The 20263-nt window shown below is 42.6% G+C and overlaps 1 protein-coding gene across 5 annotated transcripts in view; it reads right to left on the bottom strand.

The window, feature by feature from the left end:
* MTR (5-methyltetrahydrofolate-homocysteine methyltransferase) overlaps positions 1-11832 on the bottom strand; it is a 107452-nt gene extending 95620 nt beyond the window's left edge. For 3 of the 5 annotated variants that reach the window (XM_055308780.1, XM_055308782.1, XM_055308784.1), the window contains exons 1-5: positions 11710-11830; positions 8315-8525; positions 4000-4089; positions 2346-2415; positions 481-573 (exon numbers count right to left, since the gene is read on the bottom strand). In XM_055308780.1, the coding sequence (XP_055164755.1) occupies positions 481-573; positions 2346-2415; positions 4000-4089; positions 8315-8525; positions 11710-11768 (523 nt within the window). In that variant the 5' untranslated portion in view covers positions 11769-11830. Of the gene's footprint in view, positions 1-480; positions 574-2345; positions 2416-3999; positions 4090-8314; positions 8530-11709 lie in introns of all 5 variants that reach the window. The other 2 variants (XM_055308781.1, XM_055308783.1) reach the window with 2 other exon arrangements.
* Positions 11833-20263: the final 8431 nt, after the last annotated feature.

The following is a 20263-nucleotide window of genomic DNA, read 5'->3' as shown; positions in this document are numbered from 1 at the left end:
TTCATTGTCTTGATGCTTAAGAAACTGACCTAGATTTTCAATAAAATCTCAATATGAGTATGTTTCCATACACTAGTTTATAATGTCAACAATGCTAGTATGTTTATGTAGTTTGGACACTTTCTGCCATAAAATGGAAACCTAGTGGGTTATTCCATAATAGACCAAGGCCTGGTGTCCAAATTTGCTCAACTTCTCAGTTTAAAGCTTTCTCTTTATTAGTTTTATTTCCTCAGCTGATAAAGAAACACTATCACAATAACCAAGCACATTTGAAAGCAAACTCAAAATAATAATAATAACAACAACAGCAAGAAGATCTGACTTTTGATTTAGATGTTTACTATATTCTAGGGACTGTTATAAGCCCTTTATGCCCATTAAGTCACAGTAACCCTTTTAGTGATCCCATTTTACAGATTTTAAGATCACTGAAACAGAGGCACTTGCAGAAGGTCAAAGATCATATATGATACTCACTAATATTCCTATAATCTGGTTTTTCCACCGACGGGGACACAGACAGTGTCTTATTAGTTGGACCCAGCGCTCCTGCCACAAATCTCTTAATTCCTTTGGGAAAAGAAAAACAAGTGTAAAGAATCTCTAAATAGCTTGACCTTTTTGTTGTGACTCAACAAAGGCTCTAAGATTTTTCCCTAGAACATAGGTCTATAGTCCTTGATCCACAACTGAAATACAAAAGCACAAATTACGTTCTTAATTTAACAAAACTTGACCCATCCTGGACCAACAAGAGGCTAGTTACAGTCTATCACACTCAGTGAGACAATGACCAGATTTGACTGCAAATGTGTCTGTGATGATGGGAGCTATCCTGGGCCCCACTGGGAAAATTATGAAATACAGGGAATTGTACATATTATTGCCAAGCCAATCCAAAAGACAACAAATTCTCAACTCTCTGGCGTCAAAGCATTTCAGAAACTAACCTTTTTCTATCTCTACAGCCATGTTTGGACAAATTATCTCCCCTTATTCTTAAGAAATCCTGAACTTAATACAGATTCTAACACAACTTGCGATGCTTGCCAGTACTGTGCTGCACACCCTTCGCTGGGCGGGGTAAGGGTGGGGGATACTAAATCAAGATCAGCAATTATAAAGCCTAAAATTAAAGTATGAGACAGACCAAATCTTACTTTAAGAGCTCTTTTCATAATTATTTAATAACCTTTCCTCCAGGCTAGAGTCTAGGTGCTTCTAAGAGAGCCTCAATAGTTAGGTTCATTTACATGTCATAACCAAAGCCAGGGGGAACACCGCCCATCACTTCCGGTAGATGGTAACTACTCAGTAACCTGGGTTACTTAACACTTTTCAATTTAACTGGAGAAGACTACTGACTAGTTGATAACCCAGCCTTTGAGCAGGTGACCTTCCCCAAAGCTAAATAATGTGCGTTTCAGAAAAATGTCCTCATCTTTCCCTGCTTTGGCAGGTTTAATATTCTCTGACCTGTGGCTCTGTTGGGGTAGCAGTCCACGCACATTCATGGATTTAAAAACTTTCTCTCAGAAGCAGAGTTCCCAGGAATGGCTTCAGTCTTTGTTAGTATGCTGTGTCCAACTTAGCCACTTTGCTTTATATTTTCTCCTGTTGGCAATAATTTTACATTTCCAAATCTTGAGGGGCTCTATACATTTCCTCTATTCCTTTCCCTCCCTCAAAGCCTCCCCACCAGCTGGTGCCCAAGTCATGTTATGGCAGTCAGCCAGGAGGCTAGTTATTTCAGGGAGCTACTTTTCACGTCCCAGCAAGACTGAATCTTAACACCATGCTCCTGCGCGGCACAGAGCCTTCAAGGACATTAATGATAGGAAGTGGAAAATGCTCTAAAGGCAGTGTCTCTTTACCTAAGTAAGCCTATCTCAAGGATGAGGGTAGCTTTAAAGAGATAAAATCAAATATCTTAATGTTAATCACAACAACCAGAACAGACAGCTGTCAACTTAGTCACCTAATACTGTGCTTCCAAAAAGGAGGAAAATCACGTTAGCTGCAAATATAGGAAGAAGCTATAACTATAAATATACAAAGTAGCCACAGTTACAAAGTTAAGCTAAAACCCCCACTAAAGAAAATGCAGAGTAAACCCTGAGCCTAAGGCCCAGAGAGACAGAATCAATTCAGAGAGATGTGGATTTCTGATTATGAAACGGCAAAGGAGTAACCTACACACAAGTACAAATCAGTGTCTGCCATGTTGTTAGTGGGCCACTTGTCACAAAAGGAAAAAGTGCAATAAGAACAGCACATTATAGCTGAGAATCTCAAAAGAATTATTTTTGTAAAATAAAAAAGAGGAAGAAAAAGTCCCTTACCCGTCTGGAAAGATACCTCCTCGGCTGCTTTTCTGGCCACTCCTGCAGAGCACTTGTTCATCTGGTAGGCCTAACATATCAACCACAAACATTAGATAGAACTTTTTTTCCTCCACATAATAAATAAGGAATTCATGACCTTATAAAAGCCAGTTTTACTCAGTAAATCTTAGCCGAGAAGGTCTATCAGCTGCCACAGGTATGGAGGCAGCAGGAAAGCCAAGAGTCCTGGAGAATTGCTTTTAGCTTCTTCTCTTAAGCTATGAGCTAACTGGTAAAAATGGGCAATCTCTTGGACATCTGGTAGGTCAAAGAATAAGCTGATGCCATTAAATACTCTGTTAGTTCGAAAAAGTAAAAGCTTCAGAGGCAAGAGACCTGAGTTCAAGGACCAGATCTTCTCAGAGCCTGCTTGGGCAGTTCCCTTAGCAACTTCTCTGAGCCCTGATTTCCTTCGCTGTATAGTGATTGTACTCAGTGGTTCTGAACTTTTTGGAGAGGATTATCAACCTCTTTAGAATTCAGTAAAGGTCTCACTAGGAAATAAAAAGTAAGCACACATAGAGTAATGCTTATAATTTAAAGAGGTTCCTAAGCCTCCTGAAACCCTTTCCCATAGCAGGTTGGAAGGTTCTAGACTTGCAGTCCTCAGGACCCCTTCCCAGATCCTATGCACTGTGGATTTTCATTATTTAGTAATTAAGAAACCAGAATATCCTAAAATAGGAGTTGGCAAATTCTACAGCTCCCAGGGCAAATCTAGTCTGGTCCAGTTTTATAAATAATGTTTTACTGGAACACAATCAAGCTCCTTCGTTTACATATTGTCTATTGCTGCTTTTGCACTACAGTGAGAAAGTTGAGGAGATGCTGTATAAGCCAACAAAGCCTAAAATATTTACTTACTTGGCCCTTCAAAGAAAAGTTTGCCAACTCCTGCCCTAAATTACATAAAACTAATCATTTTCCTTGATAACCCAAAAGACATGAGATTCCCACAAAGTCCCAACATCATGAGAGAAGACAGAGTTGTGTTGAAACAGAGGCATGTCTGGAAAAATCCCACACTGGAGTACCCAGAGGAGTCAAATTCATAATAAAAGCAAGTAATGATGGTGGTTTCTGGGGCCTAGGGGCTGAGAAGAGGATGGAGAGTGATTATTTAATGTAATGGGTATAGAGATTCAGTTTTACAAGATGATGAGAGTTCTGCAGATGGAAGGTGGTGATGGTTGCAGAGCAACATGAATGTACTTAATACCACTGAACTGTATGTATGCTTAAAAATGGCTAAGATGTCAATTTTATATTACATGTGTTTTGTCACAGTTAAAAAAAAACAAAAAACAAATCTGCCACCCAGTACATAAAAATGGTGTGCACAGAGCCAATTGTTATACCTTTATCAGCAGCTGCTGCACAACAAGCTCATTTTCACTTGGTCACTTGCCCGCAAAAGAAACCAGTTAGAAAATGAATGGTCTGCTGTATTCATAACCAGAAGAGAGATTCAAATGTTTTTTCCAGGCTGACCACAAACAGACAGCTAAGCATTAGCCTGACTCTGCAACTTCTGGAGGTTTTCTCACTAGCAACCGTCAATGCAGCAAATGCTCAGGAACATCTTAGAGATATGGCAAAATGGAACTCTTACCAAGTGTTCGAGGCCATAGTCAGCTTGGGCAACATTAGTGCTACTAAAAGTATTTGTTTCAATGATATCTGCCCCGGCCAGCAAGTAATCCTGCAACGAGATAGTTATATCATTTGCTCTGGAGTTTTAGAACTTGTCTCTCCACAACAGACACGTCGGCTCACCACCACCACCGCCACCACCACCACCACACACACCTTGTGACCATTCACTGAGCACAGGCACTGCAACTAGGGACCAGAGACGCAGAAACAGATAAGTGTTTCACAGAAAGGAATGTGGTGTAAATAAACAAACGCAGAGCTTGAATTCAGATGAAGTTCATATGCTAAGCCGTATGAATGGAATCAAGTTCCTTAAACTCTGAGTTTCGCTTTCCTCTCTGGAAAGTACTAGAACCCAACTCCACCGGGTGGCTGTACAATGACACAAGTAACACAAGTTCTGGCCTAGGATGGCACTTTCCAGTCTCAGCACAATTTGATCCCCGCTGGCAACAGCGCTGTCTCCGAGAGCCCAGGTCTGCCCATAATTGTCTCGGTCCCAATCTGCTGGTCCATCTGAGCCAGATCCGCACTCCTCCTAGAACCCTGAGGATCTTGGTGCCTTCCGGTCCTCCCTGTTTGAAACCTGTCTTCCTCCTTTTGCCTTTTGGACAACACCTTCTCAACCTTAATCTGATGAACACCCTGGAATCTCTCAATTCCCTTGATCGTCCAATAGTAAATTAACCCAACCCCTCCCAAAGTGATAAACACTGTTTATAGAATATCTGGGAAATGAAAACCAAGATTTACACATATTTATAAGTGACAAACATTCTGAATATCCACCAATTAGAAAAAACTGGAGAAGTGAAAATATAACCATTTTGTAACATGCTTTGTGACAGCTAAAAACATTGTGTATATCTACATATACTGACATGGAAAGATCTCCAAAAGCATTGTTGAGTAGAAACCAAAATTGATTGAAATGTAAAATATGAGACCAACAAGTTTAAAACATACATGTACACAAACAGTTGTCTTCTACAGATATTTTTAAAATCCCAGTATAAAAACTAGATTAAAATATAAGTTAAACAATGTGAATAGTAGTTAAGTCTTGTTATTGTTATGTCCTGGTTTTGATTTTCCCTTTTATGGCTTTCTATAGTATCTAGTTACTTCTTTTTTTTTTTTTTTAAATTTTTATTTATTTATTTATGATAGTCACAGAGAGAAAGAGAGAGAGGCAGAAACACAAGCAGAGGGAGAAGCAGGCTCCATGCACCGGGAGCCCGATGTGGGATTCGATCCCGGGTCTCCAGGATCGCGCCCTGGGCCAAAGGCAGGCGCCAAACCGCTGCGCCACCCAGGGATCCCCTAGTTACTTCTTTTTTAAGCACTAAACACATATTCTCTTTACAATTAGATAAAAAAATTTAAATTCAATTTTCTCCAATTTTGTGTAGATTTGAAATTTTCCACAATATATAGTTTAAAAGGTGTTTCTTCTAGCTCTCCATCCTTTCTCTATGCCTTTTTTCCTGGCTCAATATCCCACGCCTAAACCCTAGGCAGGACAACCCTCAATTCTAATCCTACTCTTGCTAATTTAAAAAAATGTGTGATGTGAGGCACGCTACTGAATTTCTCTGCTCCTCACTTCTGTCAGGATTAGAGGAGGATATTAAGGACAGCATTTCTAGAGGCTAACAGAGGTTTTGAATTCAGTTTTGTGACAGTGATGCCACTAGAATGCCCAAGGCACTCACCTGTCCTCCTTGAGGCCAGCTCCCACAAACGTTTCCCTGGGCAGAGTCCAAGTTGTGGTTCTGATAATTGCAAAATGCATTTCAGCAACAATCATAGGGAACTTTGGGGAGAAAAAAGTGTACTACGCAGAAGTCCTGAAGGGAATAGGCCCAGGGCCACACTTGAAGGGGCAAGAGGCAGATGGGGGGATGGGGTGACCACAGACACAGGCTTCTGCCTTCTCTGAGGTACAAGGATGGGACACCTAGGGTTTGACAGTTTCACTCTTTATTGCCAAATTTAAAACATAAGAGTGGGAGTCAGGGTGTGGAAAGAAAAAAAATAGGGCCACTCAAACAGTCAGTTGTCTGGGTCATCCAGAGCATCCAAAAGCAGAACTTCATGGGTGGGATTAGCCTGCTATATAGTTGTTCAGCTAGTAGGTGTCATGTTTAATAGGAGATGGATGTCTTTGAAATGAATGTCTTGGCAACCAAAAGCTTAAAGTCAGGCACCTACATTACAACCAAAGCAGCTTACTGTCATTACATTACAAGTATAACTTGGACAGTCCATTAAAATTAAACATCAGGGAATCTGATTTATGTCATGTGTGAAAAAAAAGAAAACCATTCTGTTTCCTTTCTTAATCCATGAACACAACATGTTCTCCAGTTCTCTAGAAATGGGACACCCAGGCAGACTTTACTGTATTTACAGCCATTTTTGCTTCATGGACCTATCATGGGAACCCTGTTGTTCCATCTAGATGCCTACCTAATACAAAGAGTAAGGATTCTTTCCTTTAACAAATATTTATTGAGCACTTCCTGTGTGGGAGATAATGTTCTAGGCAGTAGGGATTTGGTCGTGAAAAACAGGCATAAATTCCTGCCCTGCGGAAGCTTCTAATCTAGTTATAATCTACATGAATAATAATGATGAAACCACAGGGCATGATAGTTCACGTGATTTCATCAGCTGCATTATATGAAGTGTATTTGTAACCATACCAAGCAATTCATACCCATGATGACGTTCCCAATCTACAAGAGACTAGGATTTTATAATAGGATTTAATTACATATTCTCAAGGCCTACCAGAAAAACTTAGCATTCTTCCTGCAGAATCACACCTTTTCGAGGACCAATTTTAAATCTTCTAGTACCTAGAATTCCCATTATAAGCAAAGGCAAGGCATTCTTTGCTTTTCTTTGAATGAATGCCATTCTGCATCTTACCTAGAACAAAGTCTTGACCACACAACAGAATGATCCTTTCCATTCTTGATGGATCAGTTAATCACAAAATGATTTGTTCAGGTGATTTACCTGGGTGGCTCAGTGGTTGAGCTTTGGCTCAGGTCATGATCCTGGGATCCTAGGATTGAGTACTGCAGTCCCACAGGGAGCCTACTTCTCCCTCTGCCTATGTCTCTGTGTCTCTTACGAATTTATAAATAAATAAAATAAAATAAAATAAAAGAACCTGAAACACCTATAACAATGCCCTTCTCAAGAAAATAACACTTTCTCTCTTCACTGGTAAATATGCTTTGTCCTTCCAACTGAATTCAAACCAGGAAAATAGATTCAATCACTTAATATCTCTTCTGGTTGTAATTCTATGAAATTCTGATGACAACCTATCAAACAATTCCATTTTGTGTTTATTTCCATTTTTTTTAAGATTTTATTTATTTATTCATGAGAGACACAGAGAGAGTGAGTGAGAGAGAGAGAGAGAGAGAGAGAGAGAGAGAGGCAGAGACACAGGCAGAGGGAGAAGCAGGCTCTATGCAGGAAGCCCGACGTGGGACTCCATCCCAGGTCTCCAGGATCACGCCCTGGGCTGAAGGCGGCGCTAAACCACTGAGCCACCCAGGGATCCCTATTTCTAAATTTTAAAAATCTACTGCCCCCAGTTACTTGTTCCTGATTTCTTTATGTTGACTAATTTTTTATTGCAGACAGAAAAATGGAATGAAAGAGCATGGAATTTCAAGTCAGGAATCCTCCCTAACATCAGGGACGTTCCTTAACCTCCGTGATCCTGAACTGCCAAATCTACAAAATAAGAATGAATAGCAACCACCTTTGTAAGGGCTGCTGTGGTGACTTAAAGTAGCATATGTGACAATCTCAATTTGTCCAAGATTTTTACGGTCTTCCACTGGAGTTGAACTGCCTTGAAAGCACAAAAACTATGTTTCTCATCTCCTTATCCCAAATGCTCATCACAGTGCAGGACCTGTATTTGATGTCCAACACCTTCTTTGTGAATGGATCATTTCTTTCAATTTTTTTTTAATTTTTATTTATTTACGACAGTCACAGAGAGACAGAGAGAGAGGCAGAGACACAGGCAGAGGGAGAAGCAGGCTCCATGCACCAGGAGCCCGACGTGGGATTCGATCCCGGGTCTCCAGGATCGGGCCCTGGGCCAAAGGCAGGCGCCAAACCGCTGTGCCACCCAGGGATCCCCATTTCTTTCTTCTGTATCCTCCAAAGCTCTTGGTACAGGAAGTAGCTCACAGAATAATGGATAAGAACAGAAAACGTGGTGTGTACTGTACCTTATGGATTTGGTAAATGACATTGGGTTGAGTTATACTTAAAATGTCATTGTTGCCTTTCAGTGACCTGGCATGATCTTGAAATTCGTGACCTCGGAAGTCTTCTTCACTCAGCTTGTGCCGCTGGATCATGGTCCCCATCCCTCCATCCAGTACCATAATCCTCTCCCGCAGAATGGCTTCAATCTCATCCTGCAGGCTTTTCTTCACACTTGCTTTAAAGAAAGTGAAAATCCAACTTTCAAAATCAGGGGGAAAAACGATGTGTGGAGAAAGTTTCTAAGAATACTGGAAAGCCACAAAATTGTGCTAACTGGAGTCCCTGAGAATTTCTAACATTGAGCCTCCTCCTTGGTTCACTTTTTCTTGGCTACCTTCAACACAGCTCACATCTGCTATCTAAACCTTTGTTTTAGCTCCAAATCCTTCTCCATCTGTAGGAGATTCCACAATCCTGTCCAAAGAAGTCTTCTGTTGGGAGCTCCAAAATTCACCCTCCTCCACCTCATAATCCTCTTACAGCTTGGACTCTATTTGCCTTCCCTCTGCACTCACGGAAGAGCACTTCCGTACCCACTGCAGGTCTGACGGTAGAGCACGCCTCTCTTCTCGTCCCATTTTCATAAAAAGTCTAAGCACTTTTCCATGGGTCCCTGCTGTAGTCACTTCTCAGTCCAGACATATGAACTGTTTACTATTTGCCAAAAACAATCCCTCCCCCACATATACAAATTCTGATATGATGTGAAAGGAGTCATCGTATATGCAAGAGATCAAAGCTTTTTTTTAAACTCTAAACAAAACATCTGATTTTTAATTAGAAATCTGACAAACAAAATAAAACAAAAAACAAAAACAAAAAAAAAAGAAATCTGACAAACATATTCTATGTGGAAGACTAAAAGTCCAGAAAAACCTAAATTAATATTGATAAAGTAGAAAGAGGTTGTTTGTCCCACTAAATATTATAACATACTATTAAACTATATCCCTATAAAATAAGGAAAAATAAAATATAGAATATCTTCATTATTTTAAAGTAGGGAAAGACATAGACTCAAAAAGCTCAACCTGTAATATTAAAAAAAGATGAATTTGGTTCCATAAAAACTAAGGATTCTTATGAAATGAAAGTTACCAAAAAAAAAAAAAAAAGAAAAAGAAAAGAAAGTTACCATAGACAAACATAATAAACAGATTATGGCTTGGAGGAAGATTCTGCAATGTCTAAAACTGAAAGGGACCAACAGTCATAATGTACAAGGAACTCCTATAAAGACACGAATAGTCAAGGGAGGGGAAAATAATACCCAGCAAATCTATGAGGAGATGCTGAAACTCATTAGCAATCAGATGTGAATTAAAACAAGATGATACCCGTCTACACCCAACAGATGGGCAGAAATTAGGAGACTGGATAATGCTAATGAAAATCTGAACCCAAGTATGCTTGCTGGACAGAGCCATTCTGGAGAGAGGCCTAGCAGAACTTGGTAAAAAATTAACTATGCAGAAAACCCAGCAATCTCAATCCAGGATAGATTCCCCAAACAAAATCTCAGATCCATCGAGAACATGGAAGAGGATGTTCATAGGAGTGACACACTGGAGAGAGAGACAAGTTGGAGACAACCTTGGGAAATGGCCACGTAAAATGTGGTGGATGCTCCTGGGGAGTACTGCACTGCTACACTACGAGGATGTAATACTGAGTCCAAGAGTCAGGAATTGGTAACTACCAAGATACGATTTATATCAATTAAAAATACCTACACAGACAAGAGTACTAGGAAATGTACCAATACATGGCAATATGGGAAACAGGCTACTTGTGGGACCAAGAGAAGTGTGACCATCGAGTGACATGAAAGGAGATAATAATAAAATGGGAGTTACATGCATTGAATACAAAACTCCCCCCACCCAAAAGGAGGCCCTTAAAAACTGACTGCTTCTACATCGTCCACATGCTGATTTAAGCCCCTTTAGGGCTTAAGATTTCCCTTTTAGGGAAACTAAGAGGCCTTCTGCCCAGATTTGTTGGTTTTAAGTGTTCACTGTTATCCTTATGTACTCCCCAAGCTTTTCCAGTAGGGGGTTATCTCTCACTGTTTCTAATCACCGCTGCCCCTCCAGAACCTTTTCATAACAGTAGGTCACCTTAACAGTTCTCATTTCCCCTGGTAAGGTGAGCAGTCACTGAGAGCCCACGGAGAGCAACGATAACCAAAACACCTTCATATCTATCTATATATTCGGTTCACTGTGCACAGAACATTCTGTCCAGTTTACCACTGACTAATCAGGTTCTTAAAGGGCAGATTCTCCCCAGTATCTCTCACAGTGAAAACAGAAGTATGTTGCTTTGCATTTCCCTCATTTAGCTAAGGCATTGTGCTGCTGATATATTTAGATGAAAAGGAAATCGTGTATTTCCTTTTTTAATTAAATGGGAAGGCAAGACGTCATGAGGCAGAGATATTATTCAAAGAAGTACTACCTCTTCTTTTATGGCAACAGTGATGAAGTGTTTCTGTCACATTTCCACTGGTTCCAAGCACAATTTTACCAGTCCCGTATCAGAACCCTACAGTATCAGTAGGGTCACTAGCTCACCTGTTTTGTCCTTATGACTGATTCTCTCCTTTCTACATCTCCTACCTCATTCGTCCCGTGTTTTTATGGCTATGTCTGACCCCAGATGTCAACCAGGGATGACCTCAGAGACCCAGCGCCCATTATGAAGCTGAAGTGGCTGCCAGTTCTTGAGCTAGACCAGTTTTTTCTCGGCGTTGATCTCAGAGCCACCAGGTTCAGAATCACCGGAGATGACTACTCGCCATCACGACCTACTCTCTGCCCATTTCACAGTGTTTCTCTGCACACTGCACTTTGCGGAACTACTGCTCTACCCCTGGTGTGGAAAGGAAACGTTCGCCTAAGTCTTAAATAGTTCTTGGGTTCCTTATCGGTCTCCCAACAGGTAAGGAAACTCCCTTTGGATGAGCACAGCAGGTGCTCAACAAACACGTATTCAGCAACGACGTTAGCTCAGGGCAATCTCCCACCGCGCCCCGCTGCAACGTGCTGCCCCGGACCGCACAGCAGCTCGGACGTGAGGAGCGTGCGTCGGGCACGGGGAGAGCGCGGGGCTTCGCGGCCGCCGGCGGGCGGGGGGGCGGGGGGGCGGGGGGAGCAGCGCAGCAGCGGAGCAGCGGAGCAGGGGAGCAGCGGAGCAGGGGAGCAGCGGAGCAGCGCAGCAGGGGAGCAGGTGCGGAGGCATCGAGCGGCACCGCGGCGCCCCTCCGCGCTCCTCCGCGCTCCTCCGCCCTCCCGCCTGCGGGGAAAGCCCCAGGGATGCGGAGCCCCGGGCGGGAGCCACCAAACAAGCGCACCCCGGAGAGCGGGCGGCAGCGTTACCGGAAGGCGTCAGCGCGGGCAGCGCCGGGGACATGACGCCGAGTCTCCTCCTCCGCAGGCCAGGGGCGAAGCCGGGAAGTCGCACTCTGCACAGGAGGGCACGGCCAAAAGCGACGCCAGCCAGCGACGCGGAGCCGGCCCCGAGGCCCAGGTCGCTGGAGCCACCGGGGGTCCCGGGGCCCTCGGCGCCCCGCACGCCGCGCGGGCACCTCCCGTGGACCCGGGGCGGCGCGGCGGGGACGGGCGCGTCCTCGGCCTCCGCCACGCTACGGCACGTGCTTTCCCCCCGCTACCCGGCCTGTCCTCGGCGCGGGGCTGGCGGCCACGCTCGCGCGACCCGAGGCCGGCTCGCGAGGAAGGCGCGGGCCGGACCCGAAGAGGAGGACGACGCGGCGCCCCGGGCACGCGAGCAGGACCTCAGCCCCCCGGGGCTTTGGGACACCTTACGACGCTGTTAGTTTCTGCGCTCAGTCTAGCCTCTGTGCGGGAGGTCCCGCCCCTCCGGCCTGTGATTGGTCAGTCCGAGCACGTCGCGGCTATATGGGTTGAACTATTTCAGCCAATCACCTGAGGGCTCGCCCCACGGCTCTATGGGAGATGTAGTCCAAGGTCCAGCGCACTCGGTGTTGCCGGAGCCCAAAAGTCCCGCCGAGGTTGGACGCACCTCCGAGCCCGATCTCCGGAAGTGCGACCTCCGTGGCCTCTCCGAGTTCAAGTCCTGCTGTGAAGTTGGCGCGGGCTTGGTCGTGTTGTGGCGTCAAGAGCCGGGAATTTGGAACCAGAGGAGCAAGTTCTAGTCTCGTTTTGCTATTGCCTGGCGCGGTGCAAGATAATTAAACTCGGAGTCTCGCCGCGCTACGAGCAGGAGAGGATAGGGCGGCAGTTACCGCTGTTTCATCAGGTGGTCGTGGGAAGAAAAATGGGATCATGCGAATACGCTGTGAAGACTCTCAAGTACTAGGCACATGTTTTTTTTTTATTTTTATAAATTAATTTTTATTGGTGTTCAATTTACCAACATACAGAATAACACCCAGTGCTCATCCCGTCAAGTGTCCCCCTCCGTAGGCACATGTTTATTGTCACTTACTGACAGTCTAACTACTGAACACTTAGCGATCGATGTGTGGTGCATCGGGCTACTCACTTGCAATGCAAAGAAAGGCGAGCTGCATCGCGCACACACACCCCCCCCCCCCCCCTCTGTCTTGGGGAAAGGACTCACAAACTGGTAAAAACTAGCCATGGAACAGGGAAAATAAGAACCACTTTGTGCCGAAAGAGCTGCGGTCCTCCACGAGTGTTGGGGGAAAGCTTCAAGGACGGGACTGAGACTTGAAATAGGAGCATGTGCCCAGCAAGTAAGGCCATTCCAGAGCAGAGAAACTCCCTGAGTAGAACACAGTACTTGAGAGAATTTGAAAATAAAGGATGCCTCTGGAAGGAGGGGCATGGTTGATGGGAGGAAGACAAATGAATCTGGAATAAAATGGGGACCAAATTGTGTAAAGTTTACTAATCTTTTTAAGGTACCAGTTTGCAGGCCATTTTCATCTTACTGTATGTAATTATACCTAAGTTTCGTATATCTAAAAAATTAGGGCAACCCCGGTGGCTTAGTGGTTTAGCGCCGCCTTCAGCCGAGGGTGTGATCCCGGAGACCCAGGATCGAGTCCCACATCGAGCTCCCTGCGTGGAGCCTGCTTCTCCCTCTGCCTGTGTCTCTGCCTCTCTCTCTCTCTCTCTCTCTCTCTCTCTCTCTGTGTGTGTGTGTGTGTGTGTATAAACAAATAAAACCTTTTAAAAAAAGGAAGTTCTGTTAAAAAAAAAAGTATAATAATGATGGGTCTTTAGCATATTTACTGAAAATGGTCCGACTTGGAGAGCAAAAACTGATGTGGGAGAGGATGGAACAAAAAAGAGTGTGGGAGGGAGAGGATGGCCTTGAAACTGAAGATCTTGTTAAGATTGTAAGGTTTTAAATTATCACTTGTCTCACAGGTTTGTTGATGTGTCCCTTGGGGGAAAAAATCTTTTAGGCACCTAGTTATGTAGTATTCTCTATCTTAGCAATTCCTCTTACTTAGGAATTGTGGATCAGGCTCTGTATTTAGCTAGTCATCAGATGTTCACTTTGTCAGCTAAAACTGACCAGACCCGGTGTTTTCTTGGTCTTAAAAGGGTAACAAATAAGGGTAAAGGGGCAGTGAATTCCTCCTACAAAAACTCACACAACTTAAAAGTTCCAAGGGGCTCATGGGTGGCTCAGTCCGTTAAGCATCTACCTTCAGCTCAGGTCATGATCTCAGAGTCCTGGGATCGAGCCCTGCATCCAGCTCCCTGCTCAACGGGGAGTCTGTTTCTCTCCCTTTCTCTTTGCCCCCCTGCCCACTTATGTACTCCTTCAACACATGAAATCTTAAGAAAGAAAAGTTCCAAGAATACTGTTAGTTGAAGTGTGTCCCCCAACAGATATATGGAAGTCCTAAACCCTAGCTCTTCAGATTGGAACTTACTTGGTTGGTGCACATATAACTAGTTAAGATGAGGTCCAGGTACAATGGACTCTTAGTCCAACATGAGTGGTGTCCTTATTGGAAGAGGAGAGAGACTCAAGAAATAAACAGCCACATGACAGCAAAAGCTGAGGTCAGCATGACCCTACTGATACCTTGGTTTTGGACTTGTAGTTTCCAGAACTGTGACACGGCACATTTCTGTTGTTTTAGGCCACCCATCTTGTGGTATTTTGTTACACTAGGCCTAGGAAACTAATACAAATACATCTATAGAGGACGTAGGACCACCAAGGCAAAGAAAGCCTCAATTTTTCCATCTCTGTAGTAAAGCAGTTTTTCTTGTCATAGTAGAGCTATTATCTTATTTTGATAAGAATCTGCTAGCCCACCCCCCACCCTCATCTCCACCCTCACTCTCATCAAGCTCACCCATCACACACCCATTATGTAGAAGTAAGTCTCCAAAAACCCCTCAATAGTTTTGGGCTTCCCAGCAGGTTTGTCTTCACAGAAAGAAGATCTGATTGGTGAACCTAGATACCCAACTCTTATTGTACGCCAGGAAGTGAACAGTATTCCAGCTTAATATGTTATTCTATGGGCTTGATTGTGCAGGTCATACCCATTGGGTTGCTTTGGTGTCCTGCTCGTCAGAGTCCTAAGAATGTAAACTGAGATCCAGTTCTGGAACAAGGTATTGCTACCCCTGAGGGGCGTGTCAAGGTGACCATGAGCTTTTCCCAGAAATCCCTGACTTTGTCCTCCTTCCTTCAATTCCTTTATAATCTGAAGATTTTGACTCACTGCCCCTTCCAGAGTCCCATAGGTCAACAAGCCCTTTGATTATCCACATGGCTTGTACTAACTGAGCTGAATTTACTAATGCTGTGATATATGGTCTTGTTGCCAAGCACAAGGTAGTGACAAATATAAAGGAGATTTGAAGTTATTTTATTGTCACCAATAGCCCTAGAGAGGCCTTGCCCCACCTTTTTTCCTACACAGAGAGAATCATCATCTCTTTCTGTGACTTGACACCCGGGGAAGTCAGTTGGCTCAATCTGTACCACCTGTTCCACTAACTCCAAAAGCATTCTTAATTATCAAAAGGTAGTTCATCTTTGACCTGGCTAATTATGCCAGCACTTCTATGTAGACATCACTTGGCTAAAAGGAAACACAAAAAATGGGCTTGATCTGCCTCCATGATAAAACTGGCTGTCATGTATGGAACACAAGTTCTTATGTGGCATCTCTTATTTTAATCTTCATTCTTATAAAATAGGATTCATATATTTGTTCCTATTTTAGAGAGACAGAAATTAAGTGAGAAAGAAGTACCCAAGGGCTCATACAACTAAAGAGCAATAGAGTAGGGACCCAGAGCCCAACACAGGAAGTAATGGGTTAAACAAAAACTTAATTCCAAATACTGAAAATATCAGCATTCAGAAGACAGGAGAGGAGAACATTTGTGGATTTAACTGCGAGGATATTGAAAACTTTTTCAGAAAATCCAAGCAAAGTGCAGAGGGCTTTGCTTTTATGATCACGGAAGGGAAGAGGGAAGAGCAGAGGGAGAAGGAGAAGCAGACTCCTTGATAAACAGGATGCCCAATGTGGGGCTTGATCGCAGGACCCTTGGATCATGACCTGAGCCAAAGGCAGCCTCTCAACCAACTGAGCCACACAGATGCCCAGGTTTTTGCTTTTTAAAATTTGCTTTGGTTTGGATTTTTGACTTTGGGTTTTTGGAGGATGGTTGGGTTGGTTTGGGTGGTGTTGGGTTTGTTTGCTTTTCTGTAGGTATAGTCAAATATTTTTGTTGAATAGGAATATGGTATTTAATCAGCATAAGATGATGAACTGAGAGCTAAACTTTTAAGTAACTGCTAAATTTTTACTTTTATAAATGAGATATAGAGGCACCTGGGTGGCTCCGTTGGGTTAAGTGTCTGCCTTTTGTTAGGTCAAGATCCCAGCGTCCTGGGATTGAACCTGCTTCTCCCTCTCCCTCTGACATTGCCCTTGCTTGTGCTAGCTGTGTCAAATAAATAAATAAAATATTTTTTAAAAATAAGAAATGAGATATAAAGAGGCAAAGTGACCTGACAAACACTTTTTAAAGTCTTATCTTTGAATTCTAGAAATTTATGGTATAGGCCTGGAAGGAAATCAGAAATAATTTTTAAGTTGCAAAAGGTTAATTGAGTACAAATTCTTTTCTCATAACGACAAAAAGAATTGGTTAGGGCTTCAGCGCCTTATAAGTTCAGCAATTTTTGCTAAGTTAATATTCTGTTTTTGTTTTCCTCTGAAGGGCAAAATTATTTTTTAATTGACAAATTTTAAAATAGAGATGATTTAAAACATTGTTTTCTGGCCCTGCCTGGGAAACTGGGAGGCAAGATCCAATTAAGAAAGTGAAGTTGAAGCCTAGAATTTCTACAGTATTTGGGACATGATTCAGAGGTATTAGAAGATAAGAGTTCTTGGAGTACTGGCATTTAGAGATCCGATTTTTGGAACCCTATGAATTATTGGCATTATTATTTGTTTGTTTAACAAGTATTTGTCGACACCAGCCAGGCACTGGAGCTAAAATACGGAGACAGACTCAGGTCCTGCAGGCTAGAGCATAGGAAAAATGATAATCACATATATCATTATAAAGCAAGATTAGTGCCATGTAGAAGGATCTCCTTATTTTATGATGAAAAAAACCAAGGGAAAGAGAATTTGGCTGGTCAGAGTGCAGTCGTGTTTACACAATTGATCACAGCCAGTTACAGATTTCTTCATTCCTTCTCCGCTAAAAGAAAAGGAAAAGAAAGGAGAGAACTTAAACATCTTGCCTAAGGTCACATTTCCGGTGCCTGCAGCTGGTCCTCAAACCTGGAAAAACTGGTTTCAGCATTTGTGGACTTTGTCTCAAAGGTAAGACCTCCCTGTGGGTGGCTAATGTCAGAGTCCTCTCCCCAGAAAACTGGATGTCCCAAATTGCTTGTAATTTTAGCTGTTACTCAGGTGCCCTGATCCTCATTTCCAATATAACATGAGTTTGTAAAACACTACCGCTTTCTTAATAGTTAAATAAATGCCATTCTCATTCCTGAAACTCTGGAATTTTAAGTGTGCTACATTTTCAATGGGAAATATTCCTATGTGGATTTTGGTGCTAGAAAAAATTCAGTACAGACTTTTTCTGGCTCTGCCCTAACTACATCTACAGCACATCTACTAACTGGGCACACAATGACAAGTGAATAAGTGTTTGCAAGAATAAATTACTGGGGAGTGCCTGGCTGGTTCAGTTGGTAGAGCACACGACTCTTGATCTTGGGGTTGTCTGAGCCCCACACTGAGCATAGATTCCTTAAAAATAAAATCTTGACTGGATAAAGAAGATGTGGTTTATGTATACAATGGAATATTCCTCAGCCATTAGAAACGACAAATACCCACCATTTGCTTCAACGTGGATGGAGCTGGAGGGTATTATGCTGAGTGAAGTAAGTCAATTGGAGAAGGACAAACATCATATGGTCTCATTCATTTGGGGAATATAAATAATAGTGAAAGGGAATAGAAGGGAAGGGAGAAGAAATGGGTAGGAAATATCAGAAAGGGAGACAGAACATGAAGACTCCTAACTCTGGGAAATGAACTAGGAGTAGTGGAAGGGGAGGAGGGCGGGGGGTGGGGGTGAATGGGTGACGGGCACTGAGGGGGGCACTTGAAGGAATGAGCACTGGGTGTTATTCTGTATGTTGGCAAATTGAATCTCCAATAAAAAAATAAATTTATTATTAAAAAAAATAAAAATAAAGGGTTAAAAATAAATAAAATAAAATAAAAATAAAATAAAATAAAATAAAATAAAAATAAAATCTTACCAAAAAAAAAGTTACTGGAGGAATACAGTAGTCACCGTATTTCAGACCTTATCAAATGAACACTGCTAGCTCAAATTTCACGGCGGACTCTATAAAAGGCACAGAGAGGATTTTGTGTGCTTGTTTTGTTTTAACCAAAATGTAACTTGAAAGCTCAAAAATTCTCTAATATTGGAGAGATTGGGATCCCTGGGTGGCGCCGCGGTTTAGCGCCTGCCGTTGGCCCAGGGCGCGATCCTGGAGACCCAGGATCGAATCCCACGTCGGGCTCCCGGTGCATGGAGCCTGCTTCTCCATCTGCCTGTGTCTCTGCCTCTCTCTCTCTCTCTCTCTGTCTCTCTGTGACTATCGTAAATAAATTAAAAAAAAAAAAAGAAAATGTTAATATTGGAAAGATGATTCTTTTATTTTCCAATGGTAGGATAAACTCACAGAGTTAACATTAAATAAAGTAATCCCCAGATGAAGCTGACTGTAATTTAATGAAAAGTGTTAATCCTGGTAAAGAAATGCCCCGTTCCTTAGATAATGGGGAGGTTTGGGGGCAGCTGAGTATTGGTTAGAAATGGAGGCACAGAGAAAGGATTCAGAAATATACAGCTTGCTAAGGGCCTCTTTGCCTTTGTTTCTGGTGTAGGGGATATGTATACTAGAAATCCATACCTCAGGCTGTCATGGTTTGACAACACTAGCTTTCAGAGTCATCCAACTAGCTGGGTGGCCAGTTAGTCCTCTGGCAACAGACAACCATGCTGGAATAGTTCTTTCCATTTAAGGTAGTACAATAGGGGCACCGGGGTGGCTCAGTTGGTTAAGTGTCTGCCTTGGGCTCAGGGTCACGATGTCAGGGTCATGGATTGAGCCCTGCATCAGGCTCCCTGTTCAACACGGAGTCTGCTTCTGCCTCTCCTTCTGGTGTACACCCTGCTTGTGCTCTCTCCCTCTGTCAAATAAATAAATAAAATCTTTAAGAAAAATAAGTAGAACAATAGTATACCTGGTATATGATTGAGAACACCCATGTGTAAGTATCATGTACATCTAATAATATTTGAGGTAGCTTTTATATTTGGATGGCCAGTTGGTATTAAGGACCTTGATATAAAAGACTTTTTAAACTATTAATTTGGATGTCTCTCAAAAATGAAATATTGCTTCAAAACATTGCATAATGCATGTTTTTCTTCCAGTAAATATTTGATCAACAATTACTTCTTCATTCTATGTGTCAAACACTATTAATTTCCATCACAGGGTTAATTCTGTAGTGTGTTAAACCTTGGAATTTTTTTTTATTAGGAGCTAATTTAATTTCAAAGAAATTGAAACCTATGGCATGAATCAGACTATCAAAATGCATAATTAATATCGACAGCAGAGCTTCAGGAAATCCAATAAAACAAGTGCTAATTCAGTGTCAGAAGTACATAAGTATTATGTCAGGTACTTTGGGGGAATAGAGATGTTCAAAATAGGATTCTACACCAAAGAGCCTGCAGTATAGATGAAGAGAGATTATAAATGAATTAAGACAAAGCAGAAATGGAATAAGGGAAATACAAACGAAAAGCTACTGACCTAGAGAAAAAGAAGGCGTTCATTCAAAATACAAAGAACTAATTCATGATGTGATGGTACTGGAAGGTGGGGCCTTTGGACGGTGCTCAGGTTATGAGAGTAGAGCCCTTGTGAATGAGATAGGGCTCTTATAAAAGAGGACAAGACAACTTCCTTGGAAAAGGGTATTAATTGTTCATGAGTAATTGTTTGAAGAAAGGCACATAGATGTTCTAAGCTCTGCCACATGTAACATGTCTTTCTACTGCTCATATGCTTGAATGGCTGGCTGATTACCTATGAAATTCTTGAATTACAGCCTTTTTCCTTCAAAACTTTGCTGTCAGATTGCCTGGGTGGCTCAGTTGGTTAAGCTCAGCTTAACTTTTGGCTCAGTTCATGATCCCAGGGTTCTGGGATCAAGCCCCATGTTGGGCTCCGGCTTAGCAGAGAGTCTGCTTCTCTCTGCCCCTCCCCCTGCTCATGCACACGCACTTTCTCTCTGTCTCTCATGCTCTCTCTCTCTCTCTCTCTCTCTCTCTCTCTCAAATAAATAA

This window comes from Nyctereutes procyonoides, unplaced genomic scaffold, assembly GCF_905146905.1.
Source record: "Nyctereutes procyonoides isolate TBG_1078 unplaced genomic scaffold, NYPRO_anot_genome, whole genome shotgun sequence".
Lineage (NCBI taxonomy): Eukaryota > Metazoa > Chordata > Mammalia > Carnivora > Canidae > Nyctereutes > Nyctereutes procyonoides.
This window is presented reverse-complemented; position numbering and strand designations above follow the sequence as displayed.